This window comes from Glycine soja, chromosome 16, assembly GCF_004193775.1.
Source record: "Glycine soja cultivar W05 chromosome 16, ASM419377v2, whole genome shotgun sequence".
Taxonomy (NCBI): domain Eukaryota; kingdom Viridiplantae; phylum Streptophyta; class Magnoliopsida; order Fabales; family Fabaceae; genus Glycine; species Glycine soja.
This window is the reverse complement of record NC_041017.1, coordinates 37,741,464-37,762,185: the sequence shown is the minus strand read 5'-3', so window position 1 is coordinate 37,762,185 and position 20,722 is coordinate 37,741,464. Positions and strand designations below refer to the sequence as shown.

The following is a 20,722-nucleotide window of genomic DNA, read 5'->3' as shown; positions in this document are numbered from 1 at the left end:
CAAGTAATTCTATGCATTATTATTAGCATAGGTCATATATATCCTGATTTTAACCCCATCTCATTGTAGTTCTTGTTGTCTAGTTAATTAATCAACTTAACTATTGCATCACTACTTACTAATCGAGCTATATAAGTTTCAAATGTCACCACGAACACCACTCCAATTGCAACTTTAATGGTGGATACTCTCTTTCTTGTTTCTTCCCCCGAATGAAATGATTCTCCGTGATTGTTTCTTTAGGCATTGCAATGAAAAGAACCTCGTGAGAAAACTTTTCACGGATTCAATTCATATTACATCCTTTTGAAATTTTAATTTCTATGCGTAAACGGCTCTATTTGTTATTGGATGCATCCATAGGCCTTTCTCCGTGAATTGTTAGGATCCCCGAGTTGTAGGTTTGAATCTTAAGTTGCTCCTTTTTGAAACATGTAAGAGTTTAAGATCAGAAAAGATTACCATATGTATACCATTAGAATAAATTTCATCTTAATTTATTATTATGATTTTCTTTCCATTTTTAATTGATGTCAGCAATATTTTCTCTTATTACTTATCAAGTTTGGGACGATTAATTATGATATTCTTAGGTTCTGTGTCCTTAATTAAAAATAAAGATGTGAAGTTTAGAGAAATTGTTAGGTGATATATATATGGGACCATCATGTCCCCTTATCCTTATAAATGAATATTTGTAGATGATTTAATAATAAGTAGTATAATAAACTCATTATTCCTAGAACAAATTCTAATTTTATCTTAAAATTTTAATTTAATATTAAATTAAAAACTAACACAAAAGATGAGATTGCCCACTACATACTATCTTTTTGTTATGGAATCCTCCAACATGTAATTCTAATGGATAATAAATTGACTCAAAATATAATTTGCACATTAAGATTAATGTCATCCAAATGATGAGAACATATAAGAAGAAAATGAATTTTAATTAATACCCTTCAAATTAATCTTAAGAGTCGCTTGTCCATCCTTTGTAAGCCATTTGCAATAAGGCTCAAAATCATCATACAAGCGATTGCTAGTAGCAGCACCATTTGTGTTTAGAAAAACAATAACATGAAGAAAAGTATAGTTTGTAAATGACTGGTAACGAAAATATGAATTTGGGTATAAAGAAATAATAGTGACAAGGAAGGAGAGTATCTTAACCCGGTTCAATTTTGTTAATGTGCTGCTTAGGTTGTTAATGTGTCGGTAGCATTCTAAAAAGTAGTAATCATTCATTTGTAGAACGTAGACCTCGGGTTACGCACAATCATAAATTTGAGAAAGGAACAAACAAAAAAACACACATTTTTTCCGCAAGTTTCAACCTCCACCAAGGTTCTATTGGCAATATCTACCAAACTTCCTTAGTTTCTTCATTTTAGATGATCTATTTTAAGTTAATGAAAATATTAAAAAATATATTAAATTTTTTAGTTATATTTAAACCTCTTATTTCTAAATTTAAATTTTAAGGCAATCTTTAAAATAAAAATGAGTCAAAAGCAAATCTAATGCAAGAAAACCTTTGAAGCTTATAATTAAAAAAAAAATCAAATTAATTAAAAAAACTCATACATATGATTAAAAATTTATAGCTTTTTTCTTATTTTTTTCATGTTTTTTATTTTATTATTTTGGTTTCAGTTGTCAAAAATTGACTTAACCCAACTGCTGTTCACCCTATCTTCATCATGTACTTTTGACTCATTTATATTCATCTTTGACGACTTTATGCATTTTCTATATATAACCTTTCAAGTTTTATCTTTCTATATATTTTTATAGTTAGATTTCAAAATTACATAAAGCAACAGATATTTATCTTATATAAACATTGTAATTAAAAGAAAGTAAAAAGAATTCTTTAATATAATTTTAATGGGGGACGGAGAGAATTTAATATTGAGTACGAATTTGACTTATTTGAGAGAGAGAAAAGAAAAAAAAAGCCAGATATTTTCCACAAGGCTTTGGTACGATGTCATTGTTACCATATGTCGTTGTTACTCTGCGTAATAATAAACATTTTCTATACTATCTTTTTCATATTTGTTCAAGTTTGATTCTACACTCCTACCATATCATACTAAACTTTTTTCTTCTAATAATGGCTGCAACGACACGTTCCCTTGCATCCATCTACGATGTGTTCCTCAGCTTTAGAGGGGAAGACACACGCCATGGTTTCACTGGCAACCTCTACAAAGCTCTTGATAACAGGGGAATCTACACTTTCATTGATGATCAGGAGCTTCCCAGAGGAGACGAAATAACACCTGCACTTTCCAAGGCAATTCAAGAGTCCAGGATTGCTATTATTGTGCTTTCTCAAAACTATGCTTCTTCCTCGTTTTGTTTAGATGAACTTGTAACCATCCTTCACTGCAAGAGTGAAGGGCTGTTGGTTATACCGGTCTTTTATAAGGTAGATCCTTCGGATGTCAGACACCAGAAAGGTAGTTATGGAGAAGCAATGGCTAAGCATCAGAAGAGGTTCAAAGCTAAGAAGGAGAAGCTGCAGAAATGGAGGATGGCTTTGAAACAAGTAGCTGACTTGTCTGGCTATCATTTCGAAGATGGGTATAAAACCATACTAATATATTTTACTTTATGGTTTTTATTGGATTAGGTTTTACTTGTCTATTGATTTAACTAGTAAAATTTAAATAGAAAAGAAATGTTATTGTTAACCTTGACAATTAATGTACCTATCGAGACATGGATACAAGGATTTTAGGCTGACTTCATCAGAACTTTTTTTTGTTTGTTTGAAACAGAGATGCATATGAATACAAGTTTATTGGGAGTATTGTTGAGGAGCTCTCTAGGAAGATTAGTCGTGCTTCTTTACATGTTGCGGATTATCCAGTTGGTCTAGAGTCACAAGTGACAAAGGTAATGAAGCTTTTGGATGTTGCATCCCATGATGTTGTCCACATCATAGGGATTCATGGAATGGGCGGATTAGGAAAAACAACACTTGCTCGGGAAGTTTATAATTTGATTGCTCTCCCTTTTGATGAATCCTGTTTTCTTCAAAACGTGAGAGAAGAATCAAATAAACATGGTTTAAAACACCTTCAAAGCATCCTTCTTTTAAAATTACTTGGGGAGAAGGACATCACCTTAACAAGTTGGCAAGAAGGAGCTTCAATGATACAACATAGGCTCCGACGAAAGAAGGTTCTCTTGATTTTAGACGATGTTGACAAGCGCGAGCAATTAAAGGCTATTGTTGGAAGACCTGATTGGTTTGGTCCCGGTAGCAGAGTCATTGTTACGACTCGGGACAAACATCTGCTAAAATATCATGGCGTTGAAAGAACTTATGAGGTGAAGGTTTTGAATCACAATGCTGCTCTTCAATTGCTTACGAGGAATGCTTTTAAAAGAGGAAAAATTGATCCAAGTTATGAGGACGTCTTGTATCGTGTGGTAACTTATGCTTCTGGCCTTCCATTGGCTTTGGAAGTCATAGGTTCCAACTTGTTTGAAAAAACTGTAACAGAATGGGAATCTGCTCTTGAACATTATAAGAGAATTCCCAGTGATGAAATCCTAGAGATACTAAAAGTAAGCTTTGATGCTTTGGGGGAAGAACAAAAGAATGTGTTTCTTGACATTGCTTGTTGCTTCAAAGGGTATAAATGGACAGAGGTTGATGATATACTCGGTGCTCTTTATGGTAACTGCAAGAAGCATCATCTTGGGGTGTTGGTTGAAAAATCTCTCATAAAGCTTGACTTGTTTGATAATGTTGAAATGCACGACCTGATTCAGGACATGGGTAGAGAAATTGAGCGGCAGAGATCACCAGAAGAGCCCGGGAAGTGCAAGAGATTATGGTTACCAAAAGATATAATTCAAGTTTTAAAACACAACACGGTGAGTGAGCTCATGAATAGTTGAATTTTGTGTTGTTTATCTCATATTTACATCATGGTTAACTTTTTCTTGATAATTTGTAAAATTTTCTAAGCGAGTCAATTGATATTTCACACAAGTTGTATTGTGGTTGATTCGTGCCTTTTTCATTAACAGGGAACTAGTAAAATTGAAATCATATGTCTGAATTTCTCCATATCTCACAAAGAAGAAACAGTGGAATGGAGTGGAAACGCCTTCGTGAAGATGGAAAACCTTAAAATACTTATTATTAGAAATGGCAAATTTTCCAAAGGTCCCAATTATTTTCCAGAAGGTTTGAGAGTACTGGAATGGCATAGATATCCTTCAAATTGTTTACCGTCTAACTTTGATCCGATCAACCTTGTTATATGCAAGTTACCTGACAGTTCCATCACGTCATTTGAGTTCCATGGCCCATCCAAGGCAAGTTGAAAGATTATATTTTCCTCATTCCGTGAATTAAATTTATTCATTTGTTTATTATTTCTTTTCTTTTTTTTTCCTTTGCAGAAGTTGGGGCATCTAACAGTTTTGAATTTTGACGGGTGCAAATTTTTAACACAGATACCTGATGTATCTGATCTCCCAAATTTGAAGGAACTTTCATTTAAAAAGTGCGAGAGTTTAGTTGCAGTTGATGACTCAATTGGTTTTCTGAATAAACTTAAAAAATTGAGTGCTTATGGTTGCAGCAAGCTTACGAGTTTTCCGCCTCTCAACTTGACCTCTCTTGAAACACTTGAACTTTCTCACTGTTCGAGTCTTGAGTATTTTCCAGAAATATTAGGAGAGATGGAAAACATAGAGAGACTTGAATTGAATGGCCTTCCCATAAAAGAATTGCCATTTTCATTTCAAAATCTTATTGGACTCCGGTTGTTAACCCTGTGGAACTGTGGAATTGTTCAGTTACGATGTAGCTTAGCCATGATGCCCAATCTGTTTCAATTCCAAATTGAAAAATGCAACAGGTGGCAATGGGTAGAATCGGACGAAGGTGAAGAAAAAGTGGGCTCAATAATATCTTCAGAGGCACGTTTTGGGACACATTCGTTTTCTGCCAAGAATTGCAATCTATGTGATGATTTTTTTTTAACAGGTTTCAAGAGGTTTGCTCATGTAGGAGATTTAAATCTATCGGGGAATAATTTCACAATCCTTCCTGAATTCTTCAAAGAATTGCAATTTTTACATAGTCTTGATGTGAATGATTGCCAGCATCTTCAGGAAATTAGAGGGATTCCACCGAACTTAATGTTTTTTGGTGCAAGAAACTGTGTATCCTTGACTTCCTCGAGTAAAAGCATGCTTTTAAATCAGGTATTGTCTTTTTTATAATGTATATGATTTGATGATGTATAGTGCACTTAATGTTGTTAAACTTACGAATTCTCTATGAATTATGACTAACAGGAACTGTATGAGGCTCGAAGAACCCAGTTTGTGTTTAAAGGAGCAAGTATACCAGAGTGGTTCGATCAGCAAAGCAGTGGGCATTCAAGTTCTTTCTGGTTTCGTAATAAATTCCCTGCCAAAATTCTTTGTCTTCTTATTGCACCTGTGTCGGGTGTCGGGTTTCGTTTCGTTAAACCCAACCCCAAGGTGTTCATCAATGGAAAATTTCAAGAATTTGAGCCCCGTGTGACGGACCGTATAAAAAGTATGTTGAAATTGGATCATACATATATCTTTGATCTCAAAGAGATACCTTTCAAAAATAATTATCTGTCTGAAGAAGTGGCTAGGGAAAAGGAATGGAACCATGTGGAGGTTAGATATGAAAGTGTGTTAGAGTATGAAAAAGAAAAGAAAGAAGAAGGTGTGTTAGACTTAGAGAGCTCACTCATTAAAGCAACTGGAATCCATATATTCAGAGAAGAAGGCAGTACGGATGAAGATATTCGATTTGATGATCCATATCTCAGCAGCTCTGCATCAGAAAGCCCCTCCTTCCTACAAACCATAGCTTTGGGGACACGCAAGTTTTCCATTGCTTTTTTCTTATTTTTTTCATGTTTTTTATTTCATTATTTTGGTTTCAGTTGTCAAAAATTCACTTAACCCAACTGCTGTTCACCCTATCTTCATCATGTACTTTTGACTCCATTTATATTCATCTTTCACGTACGACTTTATGCATTTTCTATATATAACCTTTCAAGTTTTATCTTTCTATATATTTTTATAGTCAGATTTCAAAACTACATAAACCAACAGATATTTATCTTATATAAACATTGTAATTAAAAGAAAGTAAAAACAATTCTTTAATATACTTTTAGATTTTTCCTTATAAGTTCTACTATAAAACAATATAATAATATATTTGTAATTTATTTGTATATTTATTTAATAGTATATTACAATTTTGTTTATACTACTAATATTAGTATATGTTATCTAAAAGTTACATTTTCAAATTTTAATAAAAAATTTGAATGCTAATTAATTAATTAATTTATTTTTGTATGTTTATTGACAATATATTTCAATCTTATAAACAGAACATAAAACTTATTGTAAATATATGGTGTTTTAAATATATTTCTAATTTAGTTTAATTTCAGACATACCAATGGAATAATATTTTTTTAATTAAATAACTAAAAAGTTGTAAATTTAAGTGCAAGAAGTCAACTAAACTAGTATTCACATAAAAACATCGAAGTTTAAAAATGACTATTAATACCATATTAGTTAGATATAAAAAACATTTCAAATAGATAATTAAATGATCATTTTTTTTCCTGAAATTGGGAGACATAGCCAAATTTATCCCTGAAAGTAATAAAATGACAAAAAAATTATTTTCTTAGGTTAGAAAAAAAAATCTTTGAAAATGCAAGATGCCACTTATTTTAGTCCAAAATTCTAAATGTTGTGTGACTTAAATAAATATATAAGCATAGCTTCATGGACTAAATGACAATAAGTATTAAGTTTAGGAATTAAATTGACACTGTCTCACACTTTCCGATAGGAAATTGGTTATTTATTCCTTTTAAATATTTCAGTCAATACAAATTTAGATTTTTAACTATTTTTCTTTTGCATGTTTAACTTTTCCCCTTCTAATTGCTACAATGATCAGGTTCCTGCTGGTTATGCTAAATAATTTGATCAGGAACGGGAAAAACTTAAATTAGTTAAATTTTGAAAGTGTACTTCTTAGGATTTAGCTAGCATACTATTATATGATCTATATCAACTGTTTATAGCAGTTGAGAAAGTTAAATTTTGTATACTTGTAAGAAGAATGCCTACTTAAGATTGTTATTGAGTTTGAATTGGGCATATAAATAGATTTGTGTTTATTTCTACTTCTATATGCCTCTCTAAATTAAGTCTTATTTTTTTTAACATTTACAACTACCTTCTTTATAAGCAAACACAGAGTGTAATGTTCTTCAAACAATAAGGAGGATTAGTATAATGTATAAGAGGTATTGGAATAATATTTTCGAAATAATTGAGGGATTAGTGTAGGGGTAAAAAAAGTTTGAAAAGATTGTGAAAATTTCACCAAATCTAAGGAATAACTAGTGTAATTTGCTCGATCAAATATCTTTAAGCTAGATAATGTCTTTTTCATTTTCTTGATAAGGATTGTCTTAGGATGGCTGATAGCTTGTTGTTTTTAAATTTATGAATGGAAATTAAAAACGTGGCATTAATAAGGATAGGAAGTAGCCTAAGAAATAAACAAGCCAAAGTCCATCAGACACCACTATCTAAAAATAAATGTTGAGGTGAAAATGCTAAGAAACAGAGAAGGCAAAAGAGTCTGTTGTCCTTCGTTTGTAAGCCATTTGCTGTAAGGTTCAAAATCCCCATACAAACTATTGTTAGTTGCTCCTGCTGCAGTGGTTTCCATTGCTGGAAACTAGTGACTGCTCTCTTGAACTAAAAGACTTTTGCATTGCTAAAAGTCGCGATGATGGATTGAAGGAATGAAAGAACTGTGATTCAACATTTTTATACAAATACAGCAGGACTCCATGCAAAATGAGATTTTGGTGAGAATGTTTAATGGGATTTCCATGGTTTATTTTTCCTCTTATTTTTAGATGGATTCCTTTTTGCTTTGAATAGGTTTTCTAGGGGTTTCCTATTGCAAGGTGAAGGTCAGGTGCATTCAACTTCCAATGAAGAAATAGTTTGAGGAGGAAGAAGAAAGACTTGGACTAGTTAAATTTGTAACAGTGTTGCTTAGGTTTAATCATACTACTATGTTGGCTGCTTACAGCACTTCAGAAAGTGGAATTTGCTATACTTGTTTATAGCTGAATGCCTACCTACGATGCTAATTCACTCTGAGTTTGAGCATATCAGTAGATTTGTGTTTGCTTGTAAATAAAAAATAGATGTGTTTTGTTCTATGCCTCTCTAGAATCAAATATACTTCAAGTGAATGTCTTATTCATTATCATCATAAGGATTGTCTTGGATGAAAACATAGCCGGTTGTTTTTAGATTTTATGAGATGTGGAATTCCAGTTCCTCTGACAATATGACCTCAGTAATTTAAGCCTGGTAGACATCATAGATATGTGTGTACAAATATAGAGATGTTAGTTTCAGTAATACTCAGTGATTTATCATTTCCTAATCGCATAAGCGATGCTGATTTAGACAAAATGAAGAATGTTTTCCTTCCAAACCTTATAGTTATCACACTGTAGGGCGAACAATATCCAACTAGTTTCATTATCTGAATTCGGTTTAAAGTTGATTTAGACGAATTAGAATTTTGAAATTAGACTCAATAAATATAGTCTTTAGAATGGATTCTGAGTTATGCTTTGGATTGTCCTAACCTAATTCAGTGTCCTACAGGCTACACCCTTTTAATATATTTTTTTAAATAACTATGTGCATTCATAATAAATTTTTACTTAATAGATAATATTTAAAAATAATTAGTTTTATAATCAACAAATTTATCATGATAAGGTGAAGCTGATTCACAATGTAAAACATTTTCACGCATAACTTTTTTTTCTCAGATTCTATCTCTTTTCTATTTTCATCTCTCTTTTATATTTTGACTTTGTTTTTTATAAAAAAACGAATTCTGAAGTTCTTGTGATTAAAAATCATCAGATTACTTATTAGTTAATATATATATTTTGATTCTCTAAAGATTCTTTTATAGGGGTGACAGTATTAGTTGTACCACCAGTTAATTATTAAAAATACTTTAATAGTTTATTTGCCAAAATTTGATTATAAAATGAAAAAAAGAAGTGAGAGCATCTTCCCTTATAAGAGCTTGACTTGACTTTTATAACAACGAATGAGAAAAAGCAAGATATTTTCCACAAAGGCGGCTATCTTCTTTATAACACTTATCATTTGGGATACTTTCATTTTCATATTTCTTCAAGTTTCATTCTAAACTTTTTTCCTTCTAATAATGGCTGCAACAACAAGTTCCCGTGCATCCATCTACGATGTGTTCCTCAACTTCAGAGGGGAAGACACACGCTATGGTTTCACCAGCAATCTCTACAGGGCTCTTTCTGACAAGGGAATTCGTACCTTCTTTGACGAAGAGAAGCTTCACAGCGGAGAGGAAATAACACCTGCACTTTTGAAGGCAATTAAAGATTCCAGAATTGCCATCACTGTGCTCTCTGAAGACTTTGCTTCTTCCTCATTTTGCTTAGATGAACTTACATCCATTGTTCACTGCGCCCAGTATAATGGGATGATGATTATACCAGTGTTTTATAAGGTGTATCCTTCTGATGTCAGACACCAGAAGGGTACTTATGGAGAAGCATTGGCTAAGCATAAGATAAGATTTCCAGAAAAGTTGCAGAATTGGGAGATGGCTCTGCGTCAAGTTGCTGACTTGTCTGGCTTTCATTTCAAATACAGGTACCCAATGATACCAATCTTTTTATGTTTTAATTTTTATTGGATTAATTAAGTTTTACTTGTCTCACAATTTAATGTTCAAATATTAATAACAGAGATGAATATGAGTACAAGTTTATTGAGAGAATTGTTGCGTCGGTCTCTGAGAAGATTAATCCTGCTAGAGTACATGTTGCCGATCTGCCTGTTGAACAAGAGTCCAAAGTGCAAGTAAGGAATTAATATTGCATTTTTTGCTAAGATTAATATTCTTCTCATTATTACTATTATATATAGAACAGCCATATACTAAGTTCAGTTCTGTTTTCTGTCTCGGTTAGGGAACTCATCAAGAGCAAGAATACAGAGAGGCTTTCAAGGTGTTTGACAAGGATCAAAATGGCTACATTTCAGCAAGTGAGGTATATGTATAAACTTTTATTCTTTCTATTCATTTTTTTATTTTAACTTTTTTTCTGACGGCAATCGCCCATCAAAGTATTCATGAGATTTCTGACAAAGTAAGGTTACTTCAAACTTGAACAAAAAGCAAGTAGTGTCAAGATGTTGCAAAGTGCATCTTCCCTTTGATTGTTCTTTTAATATTTTTTACACACACACAAATTTATTTTATAAATTGCTACAGCCCTTCTAAAATTATTGATGTTTAAGGTTAGTATAAATAGATTAAAAAGTATTTAATAAGTATATAATATTCATACATTTAGATTAAAGTAACCTTATTTAATATATGATATTGTTGAAGCGCTTTTTAAAGAGGCTAGAAGTGTAGTATTCTTTGTAAAGATCAAATCTAGATATTTTAAATAAAGAATAATGAAAAAAAGCTAGAAATTTACAGAATATTAATAATTTAAAATAGGAAAATCAATAATTTTAAAACAAAAAATAATAAAAATATATAAAATTACCCGTGTATTATTTTTAATAATTCAACCTTTTCCATAATTGTATATTAAAAATGGAATGAAATTGTATGGTGAGAGGCTAGGATATCATGTACATATATATTTATATATGTCACTGAGAAAAAGGCCAAAAAAGAAAAGAAAAAGGAACATTAATGTCACTTGCACATTCAGGATGGTACTTTGAACCTTTCCACATACTCTGAATAATAGTTGTTTGCCTGTTTGGTTTTAAAAAAAATGTCTTGGGTTTTGACATTTTAAAATAAGATCAGGAAGAAAATCTTGTTTTTCAGTTTTCACTTGATCATTTTTAATTTATCAGTGTTAACTTCCTTTTTTTATATAGAATTTATTAGTATTAACTAAGAACTGCATATATGCTCAAAGACATACACATGCCCTCATATGTTAAAATCATTCCGTGCTATGCAGTTGAGGCAAGTTCTGATCAAACTGGGTGAAAACACAACTGCTGGAGAGGTGGAGGAGATGATTGCAACTGCAGATTTGGATGGTGATGGTCAAATTAGCTATGAGGAATTTGTTAAGACTATGAAAATTTAAACCAACAAATTAATAAGTCTTCCAATTAATGTTTGTTGTATTTTACTTTTATCACATGCATTGATGTGAATGATCTCAGCCGCCCATTTCATTTGTTCAAACTTCAACCCATAATTATTGTCTCAGTTTTAGTTTAGTATTCTTCATGTTTCAAAATTAATTGGTGTAAATTTATTCAAAAACTGTTGAAATTAGACTCTATCTTTCTTGAAACATTAATGTATGCTACAATTTTATGATGCCAATAAGTAGAGTTCCAAGGTACATTGAAATCATGAAAGATGACAAACAGTTCAGCAAGAATGTTTGTATAGCCACACATACCAGAAAAGACAACCAACCATTTCCAAATAGAAATCACGCAGAATATTTTGAACCTACACTATTAAATTATATTTGAATGGTTATTTTTATTTTATTTTAAAAAAAGCACTTGATGAAGCTTTATTAAGTGGTCATGTATATAACCACGGACTAACTTTAAATCTTAAAACATTTATTTATAGTTATATAATCTAGATTCATAGTTTTCACTTTCCACAATAAAAATATTACGAAATTGTCCTTATGTCGATATGATTTAAGAAAGCGAAGTTGGATTGGTGATTGGTGGAGCACGGTGGCCATGTGCTGCCACCCACTGCCCATTACTGATGCTTACAATTATTAGCAGACAACGAAACAAAATAACACCACACCACACCACAGTAGTACTACTTGCTTTGTTTTCAGTTTCCTCCTTCTTGCATCTAAAAAATATCTTTATTTCTTCAATTCCAACACCAATATTACTAATAAAACAAAACGCATCTTAGTAACTGCTACCATTTCAAGCCTAATGGTCAAAGAGTATATTTAGGCCATTTATGTTACAGTTTCTGTTTAAAAAATTACTAGTATTTCTTAAAAATATTTGCTCAACTTAAAACAACAATTTAAAGCAAATATATTTTACATTAATCTCCATTATTAGTGGCTCAACTTGTTTTTTTTTTCTTTTTACATATATACTATTTTTTGAACTGAAAATGGAGAGAGTAAAATATATTAATCTTTAGAAAATAGATAAAATGTACTAAATTATCAATGTGATAATAAATTAAAACAAAACATAAGATGATAAAATATCAAATTCTATATGGTTCAGGTAACACAGAATAAAGTATTTTAAGTCAAATTATAAGAAATTAAAATGTAATTTTTTTTAATTGAACTGATAAACAAATATTGGAATGATCGGCTTAGTTTACACCACCATATGAAAATCAAATGTTGGTAGCCATTATTAAGTTTCAAACACATGAGTCATGATAGAATTGTATGTATTTCATAGAATATCTTATCATATATTCTAATGTATTCTATGAAATACAAACCAATAAGAACCACCTCAAATGTTACAACATAAAGGTTAATTTTGTAACTCTAGCTCTTACTTTAAAATCCTTTTTCAATCCTCCACAATGATGCTAAGAAGAATAACATACAGTAGTATTTATAGTACACGACTACAAGACTACAATTTTGTGATAATCAAAACATTGTATTTTAATTTAATTACACTACAAATACACAAGAACAACTAGTAGCAGCTTCACCTTCACTTTCGGCTACCAGTTGATCCACTGCTTCACTGAAACAAACCATTGAGTCTTGCTTGAATTTCCTCCGTTCCGTACTCAATATATATACTTATCAGCATGCTTTCCAAGCTCTGAAACACTCTAAAACCTTGCAACAAAGTTTCCATACGCAGGAAGCAAGATTTTCTCAAGCGAAATTCTTATTTCTTCCCTAAGCTGCTCATCAAAGACAAACCATGAAGACTGTTCCCTGCATATCTCCTCAAAAACCGTGTTAAACGACTTGAGTTTCTCCTTCGTTGACTTTGCCAAGCTAATAGGGGGCATTGACCCATTACTATCGAACTTCAGAATCCCTAATACCTTATTCCAGGAGCTTCTTTGATAGTGCACTGACAGAGAAGAAGAGGAAGGAACCCTATCATCAAGCTTTGGGTACTATTTCCAGCCATAGTCTTCAAAAAACTGTTCTAAGCTCTGCCGTGACTGACATGTGGCACGGAGGTAGTTTATCACATAGCGAGTGATCGGATGAAGTCCGCTACCAGGAACTGCAATCTTTGCCGGATCCCGGGAATCAAATTCTCCAGCTCCATAAAAATTCTCCTAATCTCTTCCCCCAACCTCTTCCAAATCGTAATCGCTTCATTCCTGAGCGACACACTAAACTGATCAGAAAACAGAGCCTCAAACTCCAGAAATAGGTCACGCAGCGTCTCAAACACGTCGAGGATTCGGAACAGCCTTTCCAGCGACAAAACTCCTTGAAGGAGAAGTCTGAGGCGGAGGCGAATCCGAAGAAGACACGGTCACAGAAACGGCGCTCGCTGGGGAAGAAGATCTTGAGAGCGATGTTGGAGGCCTTAATCCATTTCTTAATCTTCTCTTCGAGGTCCTGCCATGTCATCTTATGAACCTCCTCGATGCTGAGCTTCTGTAACCCTAATCTCGACACACTTTCTTCCAAGAACTCTCTCTGGCAACTTCTGTACACGTGCGAGCACTCCTTCCCGAAGCCTCCTGCCACCATTCGCTTCGTGATCTCGTGCAGGTCGTTGGTCGTCCCCGGCGGCAGTGCGTCGATGACATTGTTGAATTCGGTGACCAGAAAATGCGTATGTCACCAGAAAATGGCGTAGTCTTCAGCTTCGAAAGTGAAAATAGAATTGAAATTAAAATCACGTGACTTCAAAGATGGGTGATTAAAAAACCATAATAGTGTATTTATGAACAAAGACGGTTTTTATAAAACCGTCTTTGTAACATACACATAAAAGGCGATTTTATAAAAAACCGTTATTAACACCTTAACATAGTTAGTTTTAATTTTAAAAATGTCACCGTATGTTTTACTACAACGGTTTTTCGACAACCGATGTAGATGAGGCGAACCCATGTAGCTGAGGCGATGTTGAATCATCATTTTATAGTAGTGAATGTCACCCTACCCCAAAGGATCAGGACGGATTCCCATAGGAGCTTCTATTAGTGTTGAGTTTGAAAACATCTTATCTTGACAAGGAGGCCAGGAGACCAAAGTAACTAGTCTTTGAATGCCATATCTCACATTCAGAGGGGGAATGCGTTATTTTTTTATTGGCAACCCATTCAGCTCATGTTCTTGGCTTTGGAACAAACATCTAATTCTCATCCTATGGAAAGTTAAATGAATCATAATTTTTGAATTTGGTTTCCTTTTTCAGAGCTAAATTTCCGAATATAGCCTTCAACTTGGAGTTGAAAGAATGTGCTCTTGCTCATTAATCTCAGATCACAGAATTTGTGAAATCGACTAACTTTTTACGTCTAACAATTTTAATGGGGGACGGGGAGAAATTACAATTTAGTACCACCAGTTAATTATTTTAAATACATGCAGTAGCAAATACTAAAAATAATTTTATACTTCTACAAAAAAAATACTTAGATTGTAATGATTTAATTATAAAATGTAATTTTTTTACTACTTGTCTCATAGCTTGTAGGTAGAAGATATAGTAAAGATATTCTTTATTGATGACATTAATATGAAATATTAATTAAATTTATTAATAATTAATATAGAAATCTTATCTTTAATTTTAACCATCCTCTTCTCATCATCCAGCAAAACCTGAGACCTTAATAAAATTAAACAACATAAGATTTTGACTTATTTGACAGAGAGAGAAAACAAAAGAAAAAAAGCCACATATTTTGCACAAGGCTATCGACTTTGGTACGATGGGTCCGCGTTACTAGTTATTGTTTGGCCCCATATGTCATTGTTACTCTGCCTAATAATAAACATTTGTATGACCGCGTCAAATAATGCTTGGTTTGCCCCACTTAACATTTTCTATACTATCTTTTTCATATTTGTTCAAGTTTGATTCTACATTCCTACCATATCAATTAACCATTATCATACTAAACTTGTTTCTTCTAATAATGGCTGCAACGAAACGTTCCCTTGCATCCATCTATGATGTGTTCCTCAGCTTTAGAGGTTTAGACACACGCTATGGTTTCACTGGCAATCTCCACAAAGCTCTTGATGACAGGGAAATCTACACTGTATCAGGAGCTTCTGAGAGTAGACGAAATAAATAACACCTGCACTTTTGAAGGAAATTCGAGAGTCCAGGATTGCTATTACTGTGCTTTCTCAAAACTATGCTTCTTCCTCATTTTACTGTGCCAAATCACTTATTCAGTGTATCAGCCTTTAAATTTAATTAAAAAATTGATTATAAATTGAGAAGTATAGATAAAATTCAAATATGTAAAATCATATTTGACCCACCAAAATTGAAGTTGCGTTATCAAATTAATAAGTTGCATTAAAAATTACAAAAAGAAAGTATATCATATGTGAGATTTTTCAAAATTTTTATTTTTATTTTTATTTTTTAATCAATGTCCTAAATTATTGGTTAACATTTTTTATTATACAAAATTAACTTCTATTACTTTTCGAACAAATACATCTGACTTAAAGTAAAACATCTTATGTGTGGGTGTTTTAATTTCAGTAAAATTATCAAGGTAATTATAAAACTCTTTCAATGAGAAATTTATATACATAAAAAGACAAATTTTGAAGCTCCTGTGATTAAAAATTATCAGATTACTTATTAGTTAATATATATTTTCATTCTCTAATTAACAATTATTTTTGGGGAGGGAGAATAAGTAGTACCACCAGTTAATTATTTGAAATACAGTACCAATTATTAAAAATGCTTTTAGTGTTTATTTGTGATAATTTGATTATGAAAAGTAGTATTTAAAATGAAAAAAAGTGAGAGCATCTTTCTTTATAAGATCTTAACTTGACTTTTATAACATAGAATAAGAGCTTGAATTGAATTTTATAACAGACAATTAATAAGAGCTTGACGTACTTGACTTTTATAACATTTGGTATATATCTTTCTCATATTTGTTCAAGTTTGATTCTACACTCCCACCATATCAACCATTATCATACTAAACTTCTTTCTTCTAATAATGGCTGCAACAACACGTTCCCTTCCATTCATCTATGATGTGTTCCTCAGCTTCAGAGGGGAAGACACACGCTATGGTTTCACTGGCAATCTATACAGGGCTCTCTGTGAGAAGGGAATTCATACCTTCTTTGATGAAGAGAAGCTTCACGGTGGAGATGAAATAACACCTGCACTTTCGAAGGCAATTCAAGAGTCCAGGATTGCTATTACTGTGCTTTCTCAAAACTATGCTTTTTCCTCATTTTGTTTAGATGAACTTGTAACCATCCTTCACTGCAAGAGTGAAGGGCTGTTGGTTATACCGGTCTTTTACAACGTAGATCCTTCTGATCTCAGACACCAGAAAGGTAGTTATGGAGAAGCAATGACTAAGCATCAGAAAAGGTTCGAATCTAAGATGGAGAAGCTGCAGAAATGGAGGATGGCTTTGAAACAAGTAGCTGACTTGTCTGGCCATCATTTCAAAGATGGGTATACAATCATACTAATATAATTTACTTTATGGTTTTTATAGGATTAGGTTTTACTTGTCTTTGATTTTACCAGTAAAATTTAAATAGAAAAGAAATGCTCTTGTTAACCTTTACAATTAATGTACCTAGCAAGACATGGATGCAAGGCTTTTAGGTTGACTTCATTAGAACTTTTTTTGTTTGTTTGAAACAGAGATGCATATGAATACAAGTTTATTGGGAGCATTGTTGAGGAGGTCTCTAGGAAGATTAATCGAGCTTCTTTACATGTTCCGGATTATCCAGTTGGTCTAGAGTCACAAGTGACAGACTTAATGAAGCTTTTGGATGTTGGATCAGATGATGTTGTCCATATCATAGGGATCCATGGGATGCGTGGGTTAGGAAAAACAACCCTTGCTCTAGCTGTTTATAATTTGATTGCTCTCCATTTTGACGAATCATGTTTTCTTCAAAATGTGAGAGAAGAATCAAATAAACATGGGTTAAAACACCTTCAAAGCATCCTTCTTTTAAAATTACTTGGTGAGAAGGACATCAACTTAACAAGTTGGCAAGAAGGAGCTTCAATGATTCAACATAGGCTCCGAAGAAAGAAGGTTCTCTTGATTTTAGACGATGCAGACAGGCACGAGCAATTAAAGGCTATTGTTGGAAGACCTGATTGGTTTGGTCCCGGTAGCAGAGTCATCATTACCACTCGGGACAAACATCTGCTAAAATATCATGGCATTGAAAGAACTTATGAGGTGAAGGTTTTGAATCACAATGCTGCTCTTCAATTGCTTACTTGGAATGCTTTCAGAAGAGAAAAAATTGATCCAAGTTATGAGCACGTCTTGAATCGTGTGGTAGCTTATGCTTCTGGCCTTCCACTGGCTTTGGAAGTCATAGGTTCCCACTTGTTTGAAAAAACAGTAGCAGAATGGGAATATGCTGTGGAACATTATAGTAGAATTCCCATTGATGAAATCGTAGATATTCTAAAAGTAAGCTTTGATGCTACAAAGCAGGAAACACAGGGATATAAGTTCACAGTAATAAACAATGCACTGACAACCCCCGGTGGTGTGAGATTCCGTGACAAAATAGGAGCTGAATACGCAAACCGAACACTTGAGTTGGCCACCCAATTCGTATGGAGGATCTTTCAGCAAAAAAACCCTTCTGACAGAAAAAATGTGCAGAAGGTGAGCTTAGTCGTGGATGACATGGAGGGTATTGCATACACTATGAACAACGAGATTCACGTGAGTGCAAGATATGTTAATGGGTATAGTGGTGGGGATGTGAAAAGAGAGATCACAGGGGTGCTGTTTCATCAAGTTTGCTACGTTTGGCAGTGGTATGGGAATGGTGAGGCTCCTGGTGGATTAATTGGAGGTATTGCAGATTTTGTGAGGCTGAAGGCAAACTATGCAGCCAGTCATTGGAGAAAACCAGGGCAAGGACAGAGATGGGATGAGGGTTATGATATTACTGCTCATTTTTTGGATTATTGTGATTCTCTCAAAAGTGGGTTTGTGGCTCAACTTAACCAGTTGATGAGGACTGGTTATAGTGATCAGTTCTTCGTTCAGTTACTGGGAAAGCCAGTTGATCAGCTCTGGCGAGATTATAAGGCCCAGTATGGCAATCTAGCCTAAGATGCTAATTAATAGCTTTTAGTTTAAAGAATACGAGATTATATATATCGCAGTAATGTCTTTCAATGTCAATATTGTATCAGCTCTTAATGGCCTGCTATTACAAGTTCCAATGGTGGAGTGGAGAGTTTTATTTAAATTTAAGTTGATTCCTCTATTTTTTTATAAAAGTTTATTCATATCCTTTATTTTTTTAAAAACACGTTTAATTTGGTTCCTTTTTCTTTCCGCCAGCTTCCAGCATTTCCAAAAAATGAAACCAGTCTTAATTTTAAATGGGATCAGAAGTGAATCTACTTTTTTAAAAATAAAGTAATTAATTGAAACCTTTAAAAATAAATAGACTAAATTAAACTCAATAAATAAATTAAAAAACTAAATTACGCCTTTTAAAAATAAGAAGATTACATTGAAGCTAAAAAATAGTAATTAAACTTCTTTAGATAACATATAATAGAGTGTTATTATTTTTTTATTATAATTTATGTATTAGATAGCCCAAAACTTTTGACTAAAGAGTCACTTTCGAATCCAGTTCATGCATCCCAAAATCACATTTTGCATCCTTAGAAATTCGTTTACTTTTTAATCTTGTTTTTTTAATCTTATTCTGGTATTATTTATGATAAAAACAAGGTTAAAATTTTAACTTTTACATTCTAAAATTTTAAATTTTCGAGTAATAAACTTCTAGGTACTAAAAATTTATTTTATAATTGTTCCAGCTTATGAAGTTTTAATTATATTCTAATTTTAAATATAATTACATTAAATACTTTCAAAAAAAATATTATTCATAATAGTTCTATTAAAGTTAAACTTGAGCCTAATAAGATTGACCCCACCCTTTGCCTGTTTGTCATTTCTAGAAAAAGACTTGACCATAGACACCCCAGTTTTCTGAAAATTCAAAATTGAGTTACGTACCAACCGGAACAACCAAGCATTCAATGTTTACAAACATTAATGGCAGTCGTGGAAACTTGAAAGGAAGGATCTTATACGTTTTCTACATAAAGCAAGCACCGAATGGACCCAATCCTATGCACTTTGTTTCTTAGTATTCCTATCTGCAGTACATGCAACACATGCATGCAGTTGAATACACTGTCACTAACAACGCACTCTCAACTCCTGGCGGCGTGGCTTTCCGTGACAAAATATGAGTCCCAAAATTCATGATCGGAAAGTGTTAGTGACTCGGCCCAGTCACGACTCAGACCAGCACGAGTCAGGTCCGCACCATTTCACCTGAAGGATTATCACGTTGCCAACCTGCATGGCTCTCCATAAAGGCCCAAACATAACCAGGGGTAGTTAGGGCAAGCTTACACCACACGTGCTTAATTTTCGAAAGCTTGGACCATGTGTTCTACTCGAACCCGATACCGTTAGACGTAACTGAATTTGTTAGGCAGTTACGTAGAATCACTTTAAATACTGAACATGTATAATCGTAGGATGTAAGAACATTATCCTTCAAGAAATAAAGGAGTTTTCCCCTTTCTCGAATAAGGGCTTGTGAACATTCTGCGCTTTCATCTCCTTCCTCTACCCCATCCCTGACGCGAACCATAACAACTGGTCTGACCTGCCGGCGTCGCCATTGCCATGGCCGATCACGGAACCAGAAAAACCACCACTGACCGCCTTGAAGAGGCAATTACCCGTCTTAACAATAGCCAGGCCTCACTTACAGACCGATACACAGACCTTTCCGGCAAAGTTGATGCCATCCTCGACCACCTTCGCCTCCACGACTCCGGCCGGAACGCCACCAACACCGCAAATCATCAAAATCATCCACTAAACTCAGTTAAAATAGACATCCCTCGTTTCGATGGCCGTGACCCCTTAGGCTGGATTTTCAAGCTTACGCAACTTTTTCAATACCACAACACGCCTGAAGAAGAGTGAGTCACAGTCGCCTCCCTGTATCTCGACGGAACAGCACTGAGTTGGTATCAGTGGATGTTCAGCAATGGACTGATCACCTCCTGGGAAAGCTTCCTCGAAGCCCTTGAGTCGCGCTTCGCACCAACGTTTTACGAGGACCCCAAGGGGGCACTATTCAAGTTAACGCAGAAGGGAACAGTTAATGACTACCTAACCGAATTCGAACGTCTTGCAAACCGAGTGGTAGGCCTTCCTCCCCCATTTCTTTTAAGCTGTTTCATTTTAGGATTATGCCCAGAGGTTTGCCGTGAGGTAATGACCCTTCAACCTATTTCGCTCCTGCAAGCT

General features: G+C 33.6%; 3 protein-coding genes and 1 pseudogene across 3 annotated transcripts; 3 read left to right on the top strand and 1 right to left on the bottom strand.

Moving 5' to 3' along the window:
* Positions 1 to 2,084: 2,084 nt before the first annotated feature.
* On the top strand, positions 2,085 to 6,038 carry LOC114390787 (TMV resistance protein N-like). Its single transcript, XM_028351668.1, has 5 exons — positions 2,085 to 2,595; positions 2,793 to 3,900; positions 4,057 to 4,347; positions 4,435 to 5,244; positions 5,338 to 6,038. The coding sequence occupies exons 1-5, from the start codon at positions 2,123 to 2,125 to the stop codon at positions 5,983 to 5,985; spliced, it is 3,330 nt and encodes a 1,109-aa protein (XP_028207469.1). The 5' UTR covers positions 2,085 to 2,122; the 3' UTR covers positions 5,986 to 6,038.
* Positions 6,039 to 9,236: 3,198 nt separating this feature from the next.
* LOC114390794 (toll/interleukin-1 receptor-like protein) lies at positions 9,237 to 11,495 on the top strand. The gene is made up of 4 exons (XM_028351677.1): positions 9,237 to 9,807; positions 9,903 to 10,017; positions 10,128 to 10,208; positions 11,151 to 11,495. Exons 1-4 carry the CDS (start codon positions 9,341 to 9,343, stop codon positions 11,280 to 11,282), a joined length of 795 nt encoding a protein of 264 aa, XP_028207478.1. The 5' UTR covers positions 9,237 to 9,340; the 3' UTR covers positions 11,283 to 11,495.
* A 1,251-nt stretch (positions 11,496 to 12,746) lies between these two features.
* Positions 12,747 to 13,985, bottom strand: LOC114390049 (annotated as a pseudogene).
* A 2,316-nt stretch (positions 13,986 to 16,301) lies between these two features.
* Positions 16,302 to 18,617, top strand: LOC114390792 (TMV resistance protein N-like). The gene is made up of 2 exons (XM_028351674.1): positions 16,302 to 16,830; positions 17,026 to 18,617. The coding sequence occupies exons 1-2, from the start codon at positions 16,358 to 16,360 to the stop codon at positions 18,476 to 18,478; spliced, it is 1,926 nt and encodes a 641-aa protein (XP_028207475.1). The 5' UTR covers positions 16,302 to 16,357; the 3' UTR covers positions 18,479 to 18,617.
* Positions 18,618 to 20,722: the final 2,105 nt, after the last annotated feature.